Source organism: Heteronotia binoei, chromosome 11, assembly GCF_032191835.1.
Source record: "Heteronotia binoei isolate CCM8104 ecotype False Entrance Well chromosome 11, APGP_CSIRO_Hbin_v1, whole genome shotgun sequence".
NCBI classification, from domain to species: Eukaryota; Metazoa; Chordata; class Lepidosauria; order Squamata; family Gekkonidae; genus Heteronotia; species Heteronotia binoei.
In genome coordinates, this window is record NC_083233.1 from 24396936 (window position 1) to 24419984 (window position 23049).

The 23049-nt window shown below is 46.7% G+C and overlaps 2 protein-coding genes across 4 annotated transcripts in view; one reads left to right on the forward strand and one right to left on the reverse strand.

Moving 5' to 3' along the window:
* ENOX2 (ecto-NOX disulfide-thiol exchanger 2) overlaps positions 1-23049 on the forward strand; it is a 46019-nt gene that overhangs the window by 6910 nt on the left and 16060 nt on the right. For all 3 annotated transcript variants that reach the window (XM_060249962.1, XM_060249964.1, XM_060249963.1), the window contains exons 2-7: positions 13017-13139; positions 14312-14443; positions 17301-17456; positions 18811-19017; positions 20816-21049; positions 21388-21600. In XM_060249962.1, the coding sequence (XP_060105945.1) occupies positions 13017-13139; positions 14312-14443; positions 17301-17456; positions 18811-19017; positions 20816-21049; positions 21388-21600 (1065 nt within the window). The remainder of the gene's footprint in view (positions 1-13016; positions 13140-14311; positions 14444-17300; positions 17457-18810; positions 19018-20815; positions 21050-21387; positions 21601-23049) is intronic.
* RPL36A (ribosomal protein L36a) overlaps positions 12908-23049 on the reverse strand; it is a 63304-nt gene continuing 53162 nt past the window's right edge. The window contains exon 6 of the mRNA XM_060249967.1: positions 12908-12923. The gene's annotated coding sequence lies outside the window, so the exon portion shown is untranslated. The remainder of the gene's footprint in view (positions 12924-23049) is intronic.

Here is a 23049-nt window from a genome sequence, read left to right on the forward strand (position 1 = left end):
TGGACTTTTGGGCAATGTGGAACTGACCAGAAACTCACAGGAAAGCTGAAGAGTTAGTCAATTTCAATTCTTACCTGCATCTTCTTTGCAAGCCAATGATATGCACTTTTTCTCCTACCCTATAGAAGATGTTATCAAGTCTTTAAAGCAACAGCAGCTCAGAAATTCCTCTTCTGGCAGTGTTGCCACTCTATTTGTTATGGGATTTCCTTTTGACCTAGGACTTGAAAGATTGTTCCTCCAAGGCTAAAGGTGTATTTATATCATAGGCTTAAACTGGCTTAGTAGGTGTTCTGTATATCCAGGGAAATATGGGAATTTTAGTTCTTTGAAAAAGATTGCAACTACCTTTCAAATAAAATTGTCAGCACCTGCATGAGATACAATCCCAGTGATTTTTTTGGAGACACTAAACTAATATAAAGCCAATATAAGTATGCAGTATAAGATGTGCCTTAATGTTATGGCAGAAGCACTGATCATCTGGACAGGCTACTTGGCATTCTTTCTTTCTTTTTTTCATTTGTGCAAACTGCACCTTCCAGCCAATGCTAATAACATTCTTCCTTGTGACTAAGCAGCCTGGGATAGTATTTCCAGTTGCCAATAAATTTAATTTTTAAATCCGCTGTAATGCTTCCAGAATGTGCTCCTCATTGGCTTAGAGAGCAGTGATCACATTACACCTGCTTTGCATTCCTTTCATTTGCAGCTTGGAAAGTGGGAGCTGATAGAGAGCATGGCTCCCACAGCTTTGGCTGTATCCAGCTTGTCCAATTACAGATAAATCATCATCAGCTCTTTTCAGAGTTCCCCAAATTAGGTTATGATGATTAAGGCTATTCAGCAAGTATCTGATAAGGAGCATTCTATTACAGTGAACCATTCGTTGATTTAAACTTCTATTCTGTCTCTGACCGTGGCCACTTCTAGATAGCAGTGTGGTTTGTTTGTTCAGAGGGCACAAGATAACTCTTTTTTTCTCCTTGATACTGTTTGGAATGTCCCTTTACTGGTCTTTGTAATTTGGCTTGTGTAGAGGATCCTGGATCTGTTTCTGTCAGGGAACCGTGGCTAGAATGGGAGATCCTTCTTGGAGTCATCTTGAGATGTATGTACATTGTCTTGAAAGACAGATATGGCTATGCAGGTGGAAAGAGCTTGAGTCAGCATGTGTACATTCTCAAGGATTAAGAGAATGGATAGAATTAAATCCTTTTCTTTCCTTTGTTTATTTTGGGGAAATAATGCACACAAAGTCCCCTTTATTCTGTAATAACTTCCTTTCCAGCTGGCCTTTCTCAGCCGTGATCATTGTCTGCTTTCCCACCTTTCTTCCAGGTGAGCCACGCCAAGTGGCATTGCATGGACTTTGGTGAACATAGCCAGAAGCAAGGGGGCAGGCAACAGCTTCTTTCTAGTCTTGCACACACTTCTTTATGCTCCCTGGAAGAGACAGCATGCAGGCATCAATGCTATCCCTCCCCCCCACCTTTCTTGTCATGTATATCACTTTGTTTTTGCTAACCCTTTGCTAACATGACCCCCACTTTAATTGAATCTCAATATTACGTCTTTTAAATATCACCGGCAAGTGTTGCAGCAGCACATTGGTGTGCTCACCAGTATTCCTTATTAGTATGTTCCAGACCTACACACTTGTGGCCTGCCAAGCTGAATGCAGCCCACCAGTTCTGTTTTGTGGTCTGCCTGTTGCTTAGCAACTCCACCCCCTGTTTTTCCCAGTCCTCAGCAGGCAGCAGAAATACCTTTATTGGGCCCAGGGTGGGCTTGTTGCCTGCCTTTGAGTTGAAGAAGCTTCTTTAAGGAGGGTGTTTCAGTATGAATTCATAATTTATATTACACATCACCAGCTCAAATTTCTGTCTTGCCTGGGATCACAGTTTATATTGCAGGAAATAAAAAAAAAAACTCCACTGTGATATGCTGGCTAACACATTTAGTTAAACTTTTTACAACAATAATATAAATCTTTTGTCGCATTATAGAGAAGTACACCAGTATAATATTACAAAGAGAAGTCCATCTTGATGATGTTACAGTGAGCACCCAAATGTAGGCTCATTTTGTCAAAGTCTTCTTCAAGAGTATTACTATTTTCTTCAAATTTATCAGCCTCTTATTACAATTCAGTGTTTATATTGGGAGTAAAGCAGTCCTTAACCTCATCTCTAAACAGATGCAAAAGCCTTCTGGATTTGGCTGGCAAAATGCTCTCTGCAGCCTTTTTATTTTCTTCAAAATTTCTCATCCTGGAATAAATTGTGGTAATTATAACAAGATACAACACAAAGCTGAATGGAAGTGCTTTTTTTAAAAAAAATAAATGAATAATTTTTAAAATATATAATTCATTATTTTTAAGAACCTACCTCTCAATACCACTTTAGTGTTTATATTTGCATTAGGAGCAAGCCAGTCCTGAACCTCTTCTCTAACCAGATGCAAAAGCCTTCTGAATTTTGATGGCAAAATGTTCTCTACAAAAAGCTTGAAAACTAACTCTACTTAAAGAAAACTATTCTAGGTAACTCCATGCAGATGGGTGTTGGATATCTCTTTCTTAATGGTATAAGACACAGTATAACATTGATCAAAGTTATTGTGGGCTGAAACTATATGTAATTCTTCCACTTAAATGCACGTTAAATATGATCATTTTAAGAGATGAACTAGGTTCAGGAGTGGCATTTTGCTCCTGAGGAAGGCTTTTGACAAAATGAGCTCATATCTGGGTGCTCATTGGTTGGACCCTTCTTTGTAAATTAGTAGTACTTTATAATGCGTACAAAAGTTTTACATGACTTTTTAAAAAGTTTCACTAAATGTGTAAGCCATCATATTACAGTGTTTGTATTTCCTGTTATATGAACTGTGACCCCAGGTTGTTGTTTTTTCCTACCCCTTACTGAGACTTTTGCCCTACTGGGATTGATCTTCCTTATCAATGGAGGCCCAGGTGGCCGCCACTGCTAGTTCCGCCTTCTTTCACCTTAAGAGGGCGAGGCAGTTGGCTCCCTTCTTGGAGCGCACCGACCTAGCAACTGTGATCCACGCAACGGTCCCTTCGAGATTAGACTACTGCAATGCCCTCTACATGGGGCTGCCCTTGTACCGAACACGGAAACTTCAGGTAGTCCAGAACGCGGCGGCCAGGCTGTTGGAGGGACTACCACGGTGGGAACCTGCACGGCCTGGGCTGCGGAGTCTGCATTGGCTGCCGGTTGTATACCGTGTTCGCTATAAGGTGCTGGTTATCACCTTTAAAGCCCTATATGGTTGAGGACCTGCCTACCTAAAGGACCGCCTCTCCCCATATGTGCCCCAGAGAGCACTGAGATCTAGTTTTCAGAACTTACTAACAATCCCTGGGCCAAGAGAAGTTAGGTTGAAGGCTACTAGGGAGCAGGCCTTCTCGGTGATAGCCCCTCGTTGGTGGAACGACCTTCCAGAGATGGTGCGAGCCCTGCGGGACTTGAACCAATTCCGCAGGGCTTGCAAAACATTTCTTTTCCAGCTGGCTTTCGAGATAGAACCTGATTAATCCAACGAGCGGACATCTAGCCATCCTGTGTACATTATGATTATAGTAATTTAGCACCTATTTTATATATTTTATCTATTTAAATAATTTATTTGTAATTGATATATTTAAAATTGTTTATGTTGTTTTTATGAATCATGGGACTCCCATGTCTGTTAGCCGCCCTGAGCCCGCTTGGCAGGGAGGGCGGGATATAAAAATAAAATATTATTATTATTATATTATTATTTGTGTGTCCAAAGACTTACCTGTGCTGAGGAAGAAGATTGATATCTTTAAAACAAGAGAGAGCTACTCCAAACTGCTTGTTCCCTTACCAAATGGTTTTATTATTGGATTCAGACATCTTTGAATGGTTCTTTGGACTTTTGACATTCATATGGTCTCATGGACTTGGATATTTACTTTGGACAGAGTTTTGAATAGTTGGCACTTTATGTATGTGACATTTCTTGCCTTTGAATTGTATGTGATATAGTTTGGTGAATAAGGTTTTCCTCTTTTCCTTACATTCATTAATAAGATATACACAATTTTGATAAGTAATTGTCTTTTGGTGTTTATTTTGCACTTTCAATTGCAGTTTGTATTTTTTTTTCTCTTGTCCATCTAATCCAGGGGTGGCCAAACTGCAGCTGAGGAGCCACATGTGGCTCTTTCACACATATTGTGTGGCTCTCAAAGCCCCCACCACCTCGTCAGTTGACATGGAAAAGGCATTTTTCTCTTTAAATCACTTAACCAAGTCAAACCAGCTGGTGGCTTGGAGAATATATTTAAAGTTAAAGTTGTTTTCTTTCCACATCTCTCTCCCTTCTCCCTCCCCATCTATTTTCCTTCCTGCTTGCTCAAATATCTGATATTTTGTTTATGTGGCTCTTACATTAATTAATCAAGTTTAGCCACCCCGGTCTAATCTATTCTCCCATTTCCGACAGTGACCAACCAGATTGCTGGATGACCTACAAACAGGATACAGAGGTCAAAGCTCCCTCCCCCTTATCACCTTGTTTGATGTAGCCAGGAGCCAGTAGTGATGCAATAATACTTTAACATCACTATTGGCTCCTGGCTGCATTGAATTTTTCTGATCAAGTGAGAAAGGTACACAAATCGAATAATTACTATAGGAAACTGTACCTAACCATGGCAGCAAACTTATCAAGAATGAGGCCTCTGCTTAATATCTTTGCCTTTGGTCACAACAATAATCCATTAAGAATTTCGACTTGGTCAGTTCATAAGAGAAGACTGTTGCATTGTAATGTCTGGAGACATCATGTCCTATCCTTTATTTGACCACTGATGGCCACTTGTCAAGGTCAACAATGGTCATTTTTGGTTGTCACAGAACAATTTGATGCCTCATGGAGACTATCCCCAGGGCCAGTATCTGTTCTTATTAAATATACTTTGTAATAAAAATATATATTTTAAAAATCTATCAATATATAATTTTTTTTTACTTCGACTGATAGAATCATGGGCCTGGATGTTAAGATCTTCTTAATCCAAGCAAGTATGGACAAGTTGGAGTGTGCATACATTTTTGTCAAGAGGTTTTAGTGGCAGAACCATCACATCCTCTTATGAGGGGGGGAAAGAATGTCCATCTCAGTGAGTAGAAAGATGGAAAGAGAACCAGCAGTGTAGTGTTGGAAGTGTAGTGATTCTCTCCTCCTACTCCACAGGAAGCCTGCTGGGTGACTTTGGGCCATTCCATGTTCTCTCAGCACCCTTAGCCCCACCTGTCCCACAAGGTGACTGCTGTGGGGAGAGGGAAAGGAAGGTGACTATAAGCCACCCCGATACTCCTTAAGGGAGAGAAAAGCAGGCAACTGTTCTTCTGTTTGAAGAACTGTCAACAGTTAAGGTTTGGATTCTATTAAAATCTGCGGAAACTTTAGCAAAGGCTTCTGGGAAATTCTTCTGATGAACCACCCTCCCCCTGTAACTGAGTCACAGTATCTGATAGACCAGACTAATGAAACAAACTTCTCTTTTTGGCAATGTCACAGATGCTTGGAATGCTTTTTTCCCGCAGCACCTATAGACCCGGGGGGAGAAATGGACTATCTTCCTCTCCTCTCCTTGGGTTCTGTTCTGTTCAAGTCCACAGGAAGATAGTGGGACTGAATCTAAAGTGAAATGGAAGTGCCAGAATCCACTCAGTCCACTGAGGATTGCAGCCAAGTCCCCACCCTTCTACAAAAGAAGACACTTGCAGATTTTGAGATTTTAAGATTTTAGAACAAAAGAAGACACTTGCATCCCTGACATAAAAAAAAGACACAACAGAAATATATCTAATTTAATCAACTTTATTGAATAAATTTCAAGAGGCAGCCATAAAACACCCACATGTTCTCATCTGGGCCTAACTACACAGGACACTGTTTCCAGGCCAGGGAGCCAACCTGGAGAGAGTGTGAGATGTAGATAAGTCTTGAGTTTTGAAAAAGGCAGTGCAGAGAAGGCGAAAAACCTGCGTCCACCACGGCCAATTTGGGAACACAGGGAAAAATTCCTTCTTGGCTCCAGTTTCAGGCAACCAGCTGTCAGCCTGCACTTTCTGTTTAAAACGGTGGGTGGAGGCTTTTGCCTCTTCAAGCTGGGCCTGAGTGTACCAAATCAGGCCCCTATTGAACTGCTGTTGGTTTTGGGAAGGATGACCCTCTTCCTATTGGTTTTAGGAAGGAGAATCCTCCTGGAGTTGGTTTTGGGAAGGACGATCATCATGGATCTCTGGAGGTGATCTCTGGAGGCAGCTATTAACAGTAAAAACATTAGCATTAACAAATCTCCGTTTAAAACATGATACAAAAAGCTCTTAAAAGCTGCCCAGATAAACAAACCTACCTGAAAGTCAAATGGAAGACAGCTGGCTTCCCAAAGCAAAAAAGAATACCCTCACACTGTTGGATGCTAGGTGAAGCAGGGGAGCCAGCAACCACAACCAGGTCACCAGTTGAAGAACTCCACTTTTAGAGAGGGAAACATGTTGGTCCATCAGGTCTGGAGGAGCCATACCACTTTAGGGCTTTAAAGGCAGCCTCCAGCACCTTAAATCAGATCCAGAACACCAGCAGCAGCAGTGGGAACCAGGTCTGGAGGGGCCATACCACTTTAGGGCTTTAAAGGCAGCCTCCAGAACCTTAAATCAGATCCAGAACACCAGCAGCAGCAGTGGGAGCCAGGTCTGGAGGGGCCATACCACTTTAGGGCTTTAAAGGCAGCCTCCAGAACCTTAAATCAGATCCAGAACGCCATCAGCAGCAGTGAGAGCCAGGTCTGGAGGAGCCATACCACTTTAGGGCTTTAAAGGCAGCCTCCAGCACCTTAAATCAGATCCAGAACACCAGCAGCAGCAGTGGGAGCCAGGTCTGGAGGGGCCATACCACTTTAGGGCTTTAAAGGCAGCCTCCAGAACCTTAAATCAGATCCAGAACACCAGCAGCAGCAGTGGGAGCCAGGTCTGGAAGAGCCATACCACTTTAGGGCTTTAAAGGCAGCCTCCAGCACCTTAGATCCAGAACACCAGCAGCAGCAGTGGGAGCCAGGTCTTGAAGAGCCGTACCACTTTAGGGCTTTAAAGGCAGCCTCCAGCACCTTAAATCGGATCCAGAACACCTTCAGCAGCAGTGGGAGCCAGGTCTGGAGGGGCCATACCACTTTAGGGCTTTAAAGGCAGCCTCCAGAACCTTAAATCAGATCCAGAACACCAGCAGCAGCAGTGGGAGCCAGGTCTGGAGGAGCCATATCACTTTAGGGCTTTAAAGGCAGCCTCCAGCACCTCAAATTGGATCCAGAACACCATCAGCAGGGAGGGCCAGGTCTGGAGGAGCCATACCACTTTAGGGCTTTAAAATGCTCTCTGCAAACCTCTTTATTTTCTTCTAAATTATTATCCTCTCCGTACCGCTTAAGTGTTTATATGAGGAACAAGCCCATCCTGGACCTCTTCTCTAAGCTGATGCAAAAGGCTTCTGAATTTTGCTGGTACTTGGGCAAGAGAGAAGACTGTTGCCGAAATGCAGGCCAGACAATGTTGGGAATGCACTTGTAAAAAATGTTTATCATTCTGAAGTGCCCATGACTCTTCAACCATCTCAGGGATGGCTGAGGCTCGTTGCTACTTCACTCACTAGGGGCTTTGGGATTAGCGTAGGATTTAACACCTGACAGGATCTCATAAAGCTCTGTCATCGAGTGTCAAGTTTACTTGAGATGCAGTGAAAGGGCAGAGCTCCTTCACAACAACTCACTCCGGCATGTGCCCTCTCAAAAAAATGCTTCTTTTCTTTAGAATCCCACTTCTCTATTACCCTGTAAGCAAGGACTTCTGTAAGAGTGTGCTAGGCGGAGAAGCCCTTCAGTTGCTTTTAAAGCCCTGCAGTGCTGGGATGCCTCTGTTCTTGTACCGCTTACCAGCTATGACAGCTGGTCTGAGAATGTTTTGATGCCTGGCTTATATCACAGGCAGATCCTAAAAGTTTGTGTCTCAAAGTGTTCTTTAGCACCTCAACACACAACTGGATTTCAGACCAGGTAGCCATCCCCTAGTCAGTGGGCAAAGGCCCTGCTTGTTATCAGTGAATGGCCCTTTCTTAACGTGTCCAGGTAAATGCTGTTCGGCAGAAATTTTTCTCCAGGCCATTTTCCAGGGATTCTGGAGGGTTGGGTTTGGGTTTTCTTGCCATCTTCTGGGTATGGAACAGGTGTCAGTGGATGTGTGTGGGGAGAGGTATTTGTAAATCTCCTGTATTGTGTAGGGGTTGGACTAGATGATCTGGTCTAAAGGTACCTTCCAACTCTGTGATTCTATGATTCTAATACAAGCAATACAGCAATACATTCATTAAAATGACATCAAGAATCCAATTCTTTTTGAAATATATTCTGACTGCTTTGAGGAGACAAAAAAGATAAAAAACATAGTTTTATCAAGGTTCTTTTCCAAGGGAGAGCAATTTCATCTAATGATAAAAAGGTAAGATAGCCTTTATGGAACAAGCGTATTGTGCACACATTTTCATGTGCTCCAGAACTCTTTAATTCTTCCTCTCTGAGTCCATCAAAGCATTTTAGAAAACTGGAAGAAAGGTAAGAGACAGTGGTTAGAGTAGGGTGGCCAGACCGTCCCGGTCTCCCGGGACATTCCCGGATCTGGCCACCCAATCCCGGATCCCGGGCTGCCTATACCGGGACCATTAAAGGTCCCGGTTTAGGCAGCCCCGGAGCCGGTGGGCCGCGGGCGCGGGCGGGGAAGGCGGGGAGTGAGGGAGGGAGCGTCCCTGCGCCTGCGCAGGGCCCCTGCGCACGCGCAGGGACGCTCCCTCCCTCACTTCCCGCCTTCCCCGCCCGCGCGCGGGGCCCGGCGGCAGTGGTGGAGGCCTCTCCGTGGCCTCCGCTGGTCGCTGGAAGCCCTCCAGAGACTCTGGAGGGCCTCCAGCGACCAGCGGAGGCGCGGAGAGGCCGCGGGGCACCCGGCGCTGGTCCCGGAAAGCCTTCCAGAGCCTCTGGAAGGCCTTCGGGGACCAGCGCCGGCCAGCGAAGGCTTCCCCGCGGCCTCCGCTGGTCCCTGGAGGCCCTCCAGAGTCTCTGGAGGGCCTCCAGGGACCAGCGGAGGCCGCGGGGAAGCCGCGGGGCACCCGGCGCTGGTCCCGGAAGGCCTTCCAGAGCCTCTGGAAGGCCTTCGGGGACCAGCGCCGGCCAGCGAAGGCTTCCCCGCGGCCTCCGCTGGTCCCTGGAGGCCCTCCAGAGTCTCTGGAGGGCCTCCAGGGACCAGCGGAGGCCGCGGGGAAGCCGCGGGGCACCCGGCGCTGGTCCCGGAAGGCCTTCCAGAGCCTCTGGAAGGCCTTCGGGGACCAGCGCCGGCCAGCGAAGGCTTCCCCGCGGCCTCCGCTGGTCCCTGTAGGCCCTCCAGAGTCTCTGGAGGGCCTCCAGGGACCAGCGGAGGCCGCGGGGAAGCCGCGGGGCACCCGGCGCTGGTCCCGGAAGGCCTTCCAGAGGCTCTGGAAGGCCTTCCGGGACCAGCGCCGGCCAGCAAAGGCTTCCCCGCGGCCTCCGCTGGTCCCTGTAGGCCCTCCAGAGTCTCTGGAGGGCCTCCAGGGACCAGCGGAGGCCGCGGGGAAGCCGCGGGGCACCCGGCGCTGGTCCCGGAAAGCCTTCCAGAGGCTCTGGAAGGCCTTCCGGGACCAGCGCCGGCCAGCGAAGGCTTCCCCGCGGCCTCCGCTGGTCCCTGTAGGCCCTCCAGAGTCTCTGGAGGGCCTCCAGGGACCAGCGGAGGCCGCGGGGAAGCCGCGGGGCACCCAGCGCTGGTCCCGGAAGGCCTTCCAGAGGCTCTGGAAGGCCTTCGGGGACCAGCGCCGGCCAGCGAAGGCTTCCCCGCGGCCTCCGCTGGTCCCTGGAGGCCCTCCAGAGTCTCTGGAGGGCCTCCAGGGACCAGCGGAGGCCGCGGGGAAGCCGCGGGGCACCCGGCGCTGGTCCCGGAAGGCCTTCCAGAGCCTCTGGAAGGCCTTCGGGGACCAGCGCCGGCCAGCGAAGGCTTCCCCGCGGCCTCCGCTGGTCCCTGGAGGCCCTCCAGAGTCTCTGGAGGGCCTCCAGGGACCAGCGGAGGCCGCGGGGAAGCCGCGGAGCAGCCGGCGCTGGTCCCTGGAGGCCAGCGCCGGCAGCTCCCTCCCTCCCTCGCCGCGAGGCCGCCGCCGGAGGACTCCCCGCCGCCGCCGCCGCCGGACTCCGCCGCCCTGGAATAAGGTAAGGGGGCCGAAAGCGGGGGGGGGGGGCGGGGGGCGGCCTTCCTTTCTTCCCTCCCTCCTCCCTTCCTTCCTTCCTTCCTTCCTTCCTTCCTTCCTTCCTTCCTTCCTTCCTTCCTTCCTTCCTTCCTTCCTTCCTCCCTCCCTCCCTCCCTTCCTTCCTTCCTTCCTTCCTTCCTTCCTTCCTTCCCTCCCTCCTCCCTTCCTTCCTTTCTTCCTTCCTTCCCTCACTCCCTTCCCTTCCTTCCTTCCCTCCCTCCTCCCTCCCTTCCTTTCTTCCTTCCTCCCTTGCCTTCCTTCCTTCCCTCCCTCCTCCCTTCCTTCCTTTCTTCCTTCCTTCCTTCCCTCCCCCCTTCCTTCCTTCCTTCCTTCCTTCCTTCCCTCCCTCCCCCTTCCTTCCTTCCTTCCTTCCTTCCTTCCTTCCTTCCTTCCTTCCCTCCTTCCCTCCTTCCTTCCTTCCTTCCTTCCTTCCTTCCTTCCTTCCTTCCTTCCTTCCTTCCTTCCTTCCTTCCTTCCTTCCTTCCTTCCTTCCTTCCCTCCCTCCCTCCCTTCCTCCCTCCCCTCCCTTCCTTCCTTCCTTCCCTCCCTTCCTTCCTTCCTTCCCTCCCTCCCTTCTTCCCTCCCTCCCTTTCTCCCTTCCTTCCTTCCTTCCCTCCCTCCCTCCTTATGTTCTTATGTGACACAGAGTGTTGGACTGGATGGGCCACTGGCCTGATCCAACAGGGCTTCTCTTATGTTGTTATGTGATGCAGAGTGTTGGACTGGATGGGCCACTGGCCTGATCCAACAGGGCTTCTCTTATGTTCTTATGTGACGCAGAGTGTTGGACTGGATGGGCCACTGGCCTGATCCAACAGGGCTTCTCTTATGTTGTTATGTGACGCAGAGTGTTGGACTGGATGGGCCACTGGCCTGATCCAACAGGGCTTCTCTTATGTTCTTATGTGACGCAGAGTGTTGGACTGGATGGGCCACTGGCCTGATCCAACAGGGCTTCTCTTATGTTGTTATGTGACGCAGAGTGTTGGACTGGATGGGCCACTGGCCTGATCCAACAGGGCTTCTCTTATGTTCTTATGTGACGCAGAGTGTTGGACTGGATGGGCCACTGGCCTGATCCAACAGGGATTCTCTTATGTTGTTATGTGATGCAGAGTGTTGGACTGGATGGGCCACTGGCCTGATCCAACAGGGCTTCTCTTATGTTGTTATGTGACGCAGAGTGTTGGACTGGATGGGCCACTGGCCTGATCCAACAGGGCTTCTCTTATGTTGTTATGTGATGCAGAGTGTTGGACTGGATGGGCCACTGGCCTGATCCAACAGGGCTTCTCTTATGTTATTATGTGACGCAGAGTGTTGGACTGGAGGGGCCACTGGCCTGATCCAACAGGGCTTCTCTTATGTGACAATACTGACTTTGGTGGACCCAAGCACTGATTCAGTGTAAGGGAGCTTTGTGTTTGTGTCTTCTAGTGCAATTTTGTTCTCAGATCCTGTATTTACTTCATCAGTATATGGGATAAGGCACTTTCTCAACTGTGCTGCATAATGCAGCCTATTTATTTTGTCCTGTTGGCTCTGTTGGCTCTATCTGCGCCACCTTCATCACTTTCGGGGTGTGGATCCCCCAGTGGAGTGGTCTCCCGACTCCCTCCGCCAGCTGTTTCTGATAGCCCTGCGCCCCCTCTTTCATTTGATATGTGTCCCGTGCGGGTGCCACCCTCCCGCCGGGAGATGCCGCAAAATGAGCCCCCTTGAGGCTTATGGCGGCAGGGCTCGGGGGAAGCGAGCTAGACTGCTGTTCTTTTGAGGGGTTATAGAGTGTTTCGAGCCCGTCCCTGTGGCATCGGTCCCATCATTGTGGGGCCCAGGGGGCCGGCGCAGCAGCACGCTGAAGCAGCCTGTCGGTCACTTCCAGGTTCCTGTCCTGCATCTTGACCGGTGTTATTAGTGACAGGCTGCTTCGGCGTGCCGCTGCGCCGGCCCCCTGGGTCCCACAACGATGGGACCGATGCCACAGGGACGGGCTCGAAACACTCTATAACTTTGCGGCATCTCCCGGCGGGAGGGTGGCACCCGCACGGGACACATATCAAATGAAAGAGGGGGCGCAGGGCTATCAGAAACAGTCAGCGGAGGGAGTCGGGAGACCACCCCACTGGGGGATCCACACCCCGAAAGTGATGAAGGTGGCGCAGATAGAGCCAACAGAGCCAACAGGACAAAATAAATAGGCTGCATTATGCAGCACAGTTGAGAAAGTGCCTTATCCCATATACTGATGAAGTATGTACAGGATTTGAGAACAAAATTGTTTCCGGCGGTGATATTTGGGGGATTTTTGGGGACGTCACAGGAAGTGCTGTGACGTCACTTCCTGTTTCCGGCGGCGCGCACGCGCTTTGCGCGCGCACCCCCCCCCCCCCAGTGTCCCTGGCTGGCCTTCAGACATTATGGTCACCCTAGGTTAGAGAGACAAATACCAGTTTGCCCTAGTGCTGTCAGTGAACAGCTTCTCTCCTAGGGGACTGTTGGGAGGTCAATGGTGTGATGATTCTCACTCCAGGTTTTTCCTAAATGGGACCCAACTGTGAAAAGCACTAGACTTGTACTTGCTTATGACTATGCTTTATTCAAGGCTCAAATATTTAAGATTATTCCCAGTGAATTCTTTACCTTTGTGTCTCTCTTAGGGCTCAACCAACTGCCCTTTGACCCTGGCAACAAGAAGTCCCTGCAGTATAATAACAGGGCTGATCCTGCTGAAAATGGAGATGAGGCAAGCCACAAGCGGCAGAGGACAACTCTACCTTCAGGTAGGCTGGGTGGCACCAGAAGTGGTATTTTGTGCCCTGAGTGATTTTCTGGCTATGAAGGGGGGATCCAAAAAGATACAACTGGGCCTTTTCCTCAGAGTGTGAAGAAATCTTGTTATTTCTGGATCATTCTGTGCCAGGGGCAAGGAGTTCTGGGACTTCGGTTACTTGTCACCTGATAGCCAGAAGCTAGAGATTCACAGCTGTGTGCGTGCTTCAGTTGGGATGAGTCTGTGTCAGGGAGGGTTTATTTTTGTTGGTCTGGTTGATATTCAATAGCAAAAGTACTTATTATACCACTGAGCTTGAGAAAGCATCTTCAGGGCATGAAACAGTCAGTTCTGGCTGTACAAAGAGATACTTTTCACAGAGGCAGTTAGGTTGATGAAGGAGTGCAATTTGAGTCAAGGAAGTCTTGATCAGAACAAAAAATTATATGAAACTTTATATTATATGAAATTTAAAGAATTATATGAATGCAAATACAGTATTTATTTTGGTGCTGTGAATAACCAGAAGTATCCTCCAAAGAGTAGAAGGGACACTTGAAAAAAAGAGGAGAGTTCCTATGCTGGACATTAAGGTTCTTAAGTATGCTAGGATGATGTTATGTGATGCTAGAAGCATGCATATTTATAAGGAGACCCAAACAGGACCAGCTTCAGGTCCTTTCACATATGGACTAGGTCAAAAGACCTGGAACCCAGCCAGCACCGATCCCACAGAGGCTGATGAGATGGGTGTGCTGGGGGCTGCCAATTCCCCCATGGGCATTCTGCCCCCGAGGCTTTTCTGGCTACAAGAGGGCAATCAAAAGCCTCAGGAAAGGCTATGGGAACCTTGTTGAACAGAAGAATCAGTAGCGGAGATCATGAGAACTCTGAAGGGTTGTCCACCAGACATATTGTGAGATAGGGCAGTTGAGGAGGCGTTTGGCAGGAGATCTGCTTTTAGAAAACATTGCCAAGTACCTCTGTGTCCCTTGGAATTGACTTCTGCTTTTTACTAAGGAATGCAGTTTGTTGTTGCTGGGCGGAACATCTTTGTTTTCTGTTTCTTTTACTGCCCATTTTATTGTTCCTGATTTCTTTTTTTAAAATTGCTTTCATTTGCATAGGTGTTGATCATTGTAAGCTCTCTAATTTGTTTGGTAACAATTGTGCTCTCTGCAGACACCGTTCACAATCTGAATCTTGAATCTCCTCCGATGGATTTGGGCATGTCTGACCCAGCAGCCTGGGCTACTGCAATGAATAATCTAGGGATGGCCCCAATGGGAATAACAGGAGATCCAATTTTGCCTGGTAGGTGTTGCTCTTGATCAAGTGTAGCCACTGCAAATAACTCTAGCAAGACTGTTCTCTGGGAATACTGAGGGGCAGGGCTTTTTTTTTTAGCAGGAATGCAGTTCCAGCTGGCTTGGTGCCAGGGGGTGTGGCCTAATATACAAATGGAATCCTGCTGAGCTTTTTCTACAAAAAGCCCTATGTGAAACAATGGTGACGTCAGGGGGTGTGGCCTAATATGCAAATGAGTTCCTGCTGTCCCCACACACACAAAGAAAGTCCTGCTGAGGGGGGGGGGTTAATGTTCATACGTTTACAGAATTTATGCATTGTCTTGGCTCAGCCCTGCTTCCTGGGTCAAAAGAGTATGTGAACCATGTTGGGAAAGTGGGGTTGGATCCTTGATGGGAGGAGGACAGTTTGTGACTCATGCGGGGGTGGAGGGAGCTTGTGGGAATGGAGGGTGCCCTGGCTCAGCCTTTTCTTCTTTTTGCCCCTTTCCTCTTTGGAGGTTTGAATTCACCATCATAGATTTAGGAGAGGGAGGGTGAATCCTAGGATGGGAGAAGTGTTAGGGTAATAGAGAATTTCATTTAACTCCATCTAGAAAAAATAACTCCTCCCCATTTCAGTAAGGTTCAGTATTCCCAATTATGGTTGCTACTGAATATAAAGACTAGGAAGGGACTCCCCCTATACACAAATATCTTGGGAAGTATATTTTAATTTTAAGAAGCAAGTTAAGAGAAGAGGCATTTGCATTATGTCAAATTAGGGTATTGATTTCTTTTCTTACTCAAACTGCTTTGATAATGAAAACAGGGAGAGAGTATTGTATATTTTACGTTCAGATGTTTTGTGTCTGATTTATTCTTACATGCCTGTGCTGTATAATATATACCGTATACATTTTTTAAAAAATTAAAGAATGTGAACCAAAAAGAGCATAGATTCTAATGAAGGAAGTGCAGCCAGTGCTGCTTGATTCCTTTGTATTTCTCAGGAAACAAGTTGCATTATTGAGATACCAAGACAGAAAAATGCTTGTTCTGTAACCAAGTGAGATTTCTTCAACCATTAGCCAGAGTTTTAATTTTCAATAAAGAAAATTTTGAAATTAAAAAAAAAGCCAGAGTAAATCTCCTCTTTATGATTTGGATACTTGTTGTGTTTTGCTCGTCCTAGTCTAAAACTCACACACTATATTTTAGTCCATTACTTTGGGTCTTGCTCTTTCTCTCCTCTTATGATACAGTGGCATCTCCATTTGCTGAAGTTCAGGCCGCTTTCTGAAGTACACTTGCTCTTCAGGCGGCAACAAAAGTACTGGCAGACAAGTAAGCAGGGGTCTGCAGATTTTGGCTGGCATTTGTAGCTGGGTAGGGAAAAAAAATCTGCTTGCCCCATTTCTCTGACATGAAGGTGATCCAAGGTGGCAGGAGTGGGGGCAAGGCTGTGTTCTCCTCCCCAGCTATGAGCTGAGCATGGGAGCTTCTGCCTCTTGTATCAAGCCTTTGAGAAGTTCAGAATACAGTGAAAAAGCTTACTGCTGTCTGAGTCTCTCCAAGCCTTGACACGAGGTCTGGGAGATTTCCCAGATTCTTTATCCGGGGGAATCTCCTCAGAATAGGCAGTGTGCTTCCCAGTGGTGAGCTGGCAAGCACACTCTTGGACCCCTGCCAGCTAGCTTAACACTGATGTTCCTGCATAGCTAATTATCCAGTCATCTGTTCCAGTGGTGAAAGATTATCAGTGCGAGCGCTGTTAATAGTACTTAATTTATGATGTGCTTTGAATGTTCAAAGTGCCGTACAGTTCTGATTTAATTTATCCTCCAATTCTGCAGAGGGGGTGGGGGCCAATTTAAAATCCTGCTGGGATTTGCTCTGTCCTTCCTTGTGTGTCAGTTCAAACAAGTGCACATTGCCCCTGGGAAGGCAAGTAACAGCTCCAAGTTGAGGAAAATAGTATGGGGTGGTGATGGTGGGTGCTGATGAATCAGCAACCTCCCAACCACTATCAGACTTCAGCCAGGTCTTGTGAACAGATCTTCTAGATACTTTCTGATTTGACAACCTGCCTTTCAGATGTAAAAAGTGCAGGATGATTTGGTCTGCCAAACAGCTTCACCTCCCTCAGGATTCTGCTAGGATCTTGGACTTTTGACTTGACCGATCCAAGTGGGCAGCCGTGTTGGTCTGAAGCAGTTGAACAAAGCAGGAGTCAAGTGCGCCTTTAAGACCAAGTTTTATTTAGAACGTAAGCTTTCATGTGCTCTCTAAGCACACTTCATCAGACGATGGGGTCAGGTATTGTGGGTATTTTGACTTGACCAGTTGCAGAATCTGCTTGGAAGCTTTAAGTTTATTCACAGCAGAATCCAGCAAAAACAATACAGATAAAACCAATGCTGGTTACAGTAACCCGTATGAATTGTGCTGAGAGAACGGAGGTAAAATCGCTACAGTCAATTATAAAACACACATACAGTTTATAATGGGATTAAACATTTTAAAAACTACCATCTAAGAGAGAAAGAAAGAAAATGCCTAGCTATTACCCTTCAGAGTTATGAGTAACTTTCTAGTTCTGGTGGCAAGCCAGCCAACTTTAGCTAATTTGAATATAACCCTAGGGTTCCTATCATTCACAAGATCCTTCAGTTGTTGCATTTTTTGATTAAGAGTGGTAGGCAAGACTGCAGGAAAAGGAAGGATTTTACAGTGAATGTTGTGCACCTTGCAGGATTCTGTTAGGACTTTCAACTTGACCAGTCGCAGAACCTGCTTGGAATTTTAACCGGGGCTCCGGAGCTGCTGCTCCGAGTGGAACACTCACAGTCACAGTCTGCCTCACTGGTCTTTCTCTCTTTCAGACTTTGACCCCACCCTTGGGATGATGACTGGGATCCCACCAATCAATCCCATGATGCCTGGTTTAGGGATAGTGCCGCCACCAATCCCACCAGATATGCCAGTGGCTAAGGAGATCATTCATTGCAAAAGCTGCACCCTCTTCCCACCTAACCCAAGTAAGTCCTGCCTTAATCCTTGCAAGTGACCCAGCGTGGGGTGGGAAGTATTGAGCGGTTAGAAAAGGGAGCAAATTGGGTACTTGTTGGAGAAGTCGGGGTTGAACTACAAAGTCTTCCACAGATCTGGTCAGACTCTTTCATTAGCCTAATTCAAGGAAGCTCATCTAGATCTTGGATATCTGGTATCTATAGATTTTGGTATCTGAAGGAGTGAGTAGTGACTCATGAAAGCTGCCACAAATTTTGTCAGCCTTTACAGTGCTGCTGAACTCCTGCTCTTTCCTACTCCTATAAGATCTTGGAATGTTAGAGATAGCCAGAGCCTTTTGAAGCGGAACAGCAGTAGCCAGACCTTCAGTTTTGAGCTTTACGTTATTCCTGTCTTTAAGAGGCAAACTGACTAGCCAGCTTTATCTCCTCACTTTCTTGTCTGTGATCAGGTAAGCAAACTGAAGAACTGACCCTGAGAAGTCAAAACAGCATTCAAGAGCTTCACTTAGTGAAAGGAAGCCAATGGGTTATTTATTTATTTATTTATTTATCTGGGATTTATATCCCGCCCTTCCCACCGAGTGGCTCAGGGCGGCTTACAACATATATAAAACTAACATAAAAGTATAAAATTACACTTTAAATTAACATTTCACAATATATAATTAAAATCAAACATTTGTTATAACTATACATCATTAAAACAGACAGCATGATGCCTGGTTACTTTCCAGAACTCTGTTCTATTGCTTGACCCACCTTCTCCCTTTCTGACTGTCAGGATTTTGGAATATCCTGCCGTTTAGGGTCCCATTCAGAGCAGTTATTGAAAGCAGAACAATTAACTTGTACTTATAACCTTCAGATAGTTATCTTTCTAATATCCTGTGATACAAAGCAATGCTCTGCCAGCGCTGATATTGGAGGCTACTTGGCTGCACGTGGCAGGTTGCAGTGAAACAGTCAGAGATGTTTTCCAAATGTTTTGCATCAACGGTTGTGGCAGGTTAATAATCACACTGGAATGAGAAGATAAGCAAGGAAACTTTACCCCTCCCCCACTTGTTGTATAACTTTTGTGGTGTTACTCTCAGCGCCACACATTTGTATTTGGTCAAACATTGTTTGTGTAGCTTAACCAGCTACACCACAGCATGGGGACCACAGCATGCTTGAGAGATTGCGACTTTCTTGTATTTTGAGGCAAGCAGGCTATAACCTTTCCTTGGTCAGGCAGACTGGCCAAACCTTGGGAAATTTAAACAAGAAACACTATCAGTTGTTAGTCGTTTAGGCAGACGAATGCCAGATGTCTTTTGTTTGTGACAGTCTTCTATATCTTAAAACCTTCCGTTCTTAGACCTTCCTCCTCCTGCCACAAGGGAAAGACCCCCAGGGTGCAAGACAGTGTTTGTTGGAGGACTGCCAGAAAATGCAATGGATGATACCATTGTGGAGATTTTTGAGCAATGCGGAGAGATTGCAGCCCTTAGGAAGAGTAAAAAGCACTTCTGCCACATCCGTTTTACTGAAGAGTATATGGTAGATAAAGCCATTTATCTGTCTGGTAGGTATTGCTTTTCTTTGCGCCACGTATCAGGATTAGGGATAATTTCATTTATAGAGTTGCACATTGCTGTCTGAAGCCATATCTATTGCACTACCTCCATTTTGCAATAAACTCCCTGGTGATTTCCACACAGCAATGGTTCTCCAAGGTTTCCTTGTGCAGTGGCAATGGAGTGTCCACAAGGAGGTTTCCTCGCAGGTTTCTTGCCCCAGTTCACCCACTAGAGGGCTTTCTCTCTTTGTCCCCCCCCCCTTTAATTGGCAGTTGACATATCACCATAGTGGTACAAGTTATGTCTGATACTTATTGGGTTGTGTGTGTTGAAAAAGCCCTCTGGTGTAGGGATGACAGTTGCAGGAGGCTGGTGCAGAGAAAATAGCGCTGATGTGGGCAGGAGTGTGAAAGATCGGCACTCTCCTGTCCATGCAACACTCCCCCTAGCTTTTGCTGCAATCCTTCCAAAAACATTACAGTAAAGCAACACTGGGAAAGATTGCTGCAACGCCCAGCAAAACCCAGAAGGTACATGAGGGCACCACAACTGCTATGTGGAAGTAAGGGAGAAGAAGAAACTATGTAAGCGACTTCAGGTCTCTGTTGGGGGGAAAGGGTGGGGTATAAATGAAGTAAAAAAAATTAAGATACCCTGCTTTGTGTTATCGCTCCAACCAAACCAGAACACCGGTGTGGAAGTGACACTTGTCCAGTTTGGTTAAATTCATTGTAAAGGTAAAAGGCAGTCCCCTGTGCAAGCACCAAGTCGTTACCAACCCATGGGGTGACTTCACATCAGGATGTTTTCTTGGCAGACTTTTACAGGGTAGTTTGCCATTGCCTTCCTCAGCCATCTACACTTTACCTCCAGCAAGCTGGATACCATTTTACTGACCTTAGAAGGATGGAAGGCTTGAGCTGGCTACCTGAACCCAGCTTCTGCCAGGATCAAACTCAGGGTGTGAGCAGAGCTTAGACTGCAGGACTTAAGTTTATCACCCTGCGCCACAGGGCTCCTCCAAAGTCATTGTATTGTGTACCTTATATTCAGGTAATGGAATGGAAATGTCTAAATTTAACTAATGAAAAAAATTCACCTCTCCGGAATTCCAAAGAGCCATGATATATGGAATATATTAACCATACATATAAAAAGATTGAAACACGGTAAAGAATTCCTCTCCCAATCGCCAAAAAACCAGAGTTCTGACATGCCAAGCAATGAGCCCTGGTCTGTGGAAAGACACGAATCCCTGGAAAAGAACTTCAAATGTTTCCCAGCATGATGCCTGTTTGAAAACAGCTGATTGTTGGGAGTCCTCAAAAATCCCTTGGATTGATTAAACAAATTGCTGTGATATGGTGGAAATGTAGTGCTGAGCATAGCAGACCCATCTTTGTACATCTACAAACCTCAAATGTTGTCATTGTTCATCTTTCCGGTGCTGAGTTTGTTCTTCCTAGAAGGCTAAGCAGACAGGCCCACCCTTTCCCCACATTGCAGTGCAAGGCAGTGTAGTATGCTGGTTACAGTGCTAGACTGGGGTCTCTGTGTACCTCGCTCATGAAGCTCTCCTAGTGACTCACTGCCATTGTCTCTCAGCCTTCCCCACTTCACAGGTGTTATTGGAAAGATAAGGCAGAAGTGGGGAGAATCACTTAAGCCACATTGAGCTTCTTGAGGTGAAGTGCAGGATGAAAGATAGGGGGGGGCAGAAGCATGTGTGCATGCGCATTAGGAGTAGGAAGCAGAATCAAGCCAAACTGTAAAAAGCCAAAAAGTTAACCCTGTTGCTTTTAGGATATCGGATCAGGCTGGGTTCCAGCACTGATAAAAAAGACACCGGGCGCCTCCATGTGGATTTCGCTCAAGCTCGGGATGACCTCTATGAATGGGAATGCAAGCAGCGGATGCTGGCCCGAGAGGAGCGCCATCGCAGAAGGATCGCAGAGGAGCGATTCCATCCTCCCTCCCCACCCCCTGTCGTTCACTACTCAGATCATGAATGCAGCATTATTGCTGAGAAGCTGAAAGGTACTTGCAATATCAGATGAGTGAGAACGTGGCAAGTGTCCCACAGTCTGCTGCATCCTTGCTGTGGAGGTGCCCCCCAGAAGCTTGGCCAGGTCTGTGCAGGGAGAACAGTAGTCTTTTGTTCTTGTATTTTATTTACATAATGTAGAAGAATATTCTCATCTGCACTCTCTTTAAAGTTGATTAGCTTATCTGTAAGGATTTGGTCCCTTTGTAAAATACAACTTGTGATGACCCTGCATTCAGACCCCAAAATGAACAGTTTAAAAAAAAATAATATACTTTTTTTTTTAAAGCACTAATACTTCACATCTAAACAGTTTTCTCTCTTGGTTCAGATGATTCCAAGTTTTCAGAAGCAGCACAGACACTACTGGCCTGGCTGGAACGTGGGGAAGTGAACAGACGGAGCGCAAACAACTTCTACTCCATGATTCAGTCAGTCAACAGCCACATTCGCCGGCTTACGAATGAGAAAACTGCCCACGAAAAGGCCATGGAGGAAGCAAAGGAGAAGTTCAAGTTTGCCCTCTCGGGGATTCTTGCCCAGTGTAAGTGTGTGGCTTGGGACCAGGGCTCCAAAGTCTACCATGATGGGAAGGTAGCATTTCTGCTTCATTTTCCCTGTTGGAAAGGGGTTTTGTGCGAGTTTGTATGAATGAAAGAGAGAGACCTAGAATCCAGACCATACATTCCCTTTGTGAAGAAAAGTGTTTGCTCATCAGTTTCTAAACCCCTCCACTATGGATACCCAACAACAATATAAACACCTCCAAGATCTGAGGAAGGCTTATGTCCGAGTAGTCTCATTCTGGAAAGTAAATCAGTAAGACAAAGGGGGAAGTAGAACAGGGTTCAGACTGCTGAGGTATTTGTGCCTAGCGAACTAGAGCAGCCATCCTCTCCTTACAGCAGCCAGGGCAGTTAAGAGAGTAAACCCATGTGAAGCTGCCTTTTACTGAGTCAGACCATCGGTCTGTCAAAGTCAGCATTGTCTACTCAGACTGGCAGCAGCTCTCCAGGGTCCCAGGTAGAGGTGTTTCACATCATCTGCTACCTGATCCATTTAGTGGGAGATGCCAAGGATTGAATCTGGGACCTTCTGTATGCCAAGGAAAAGGAAAGGAAAGGTCCCCTGTGCTGCAAGCACCAGTCGTTTCTGACTCTGGGATGACATTGCTTTCACAACATTTTCACGGCAGACTTTTTATGGGGTGGTATGCACCTGCTCTAACACGGACCCATGGCCCTCCCCAACTGTTACTTCTGAACAAGATCTGAGGGTAGCTCCTAATTTTGTAAGTCTCTTTCCCTTCTGGGTACACACATACAGGGGATCTGGTTGTGATTTCTCTCAGCAAATTCCCTGCCTAGTCCTGCCTTTCCACAGGTTGTTTCTGTGTTAACAGTAGCCTCGTACTTTTTTGGAGATTGTTGAGGCAACGAAGGTAGGTTTATGGCCAATTATACATCCATCAGTCTGTTCGAGCCTCTGCAGGTCATCTTTCTAAATGGGAGGTTTAAGTCCAAGGTAATGTAATATTGCTGCATTCCCTTACATTCACCCCAGAATGTTTAATGCTTTTCTCAAAACCTAGGTGTGTTCTTTTTCTTTTTTCCTTTTCTTTTTTACATTACCATCTTGCTTATCAGGATTCAGCCCCAGGGATGAGACTATATTCACATTTAATGTCCTTTAGTTCTCTCTTTTTCATTCTCTGGAGCCGAATAATTAACCAGCTAAGACCTTGGAGACAGCAACATTTTAATGAATGTGCAGCATCTTGCACCTGGGAGAGCCAAGGGCCCTTGATTTCCATTCTTAAGGTTACTTTGTTGTGGAAAACAGTGCGGCATGATCTTCATTCTCCCAAGGTGTACCAAGATACTTCTGTAATTGTGAATTCTTGTGGTCAGTGTAGCTTGAATTTTAAAGTTTTATTTCTGTTCATGTACAACTAATACTTGGTCCTGGAAGTCCAGAAGAAGGTATGGTACAC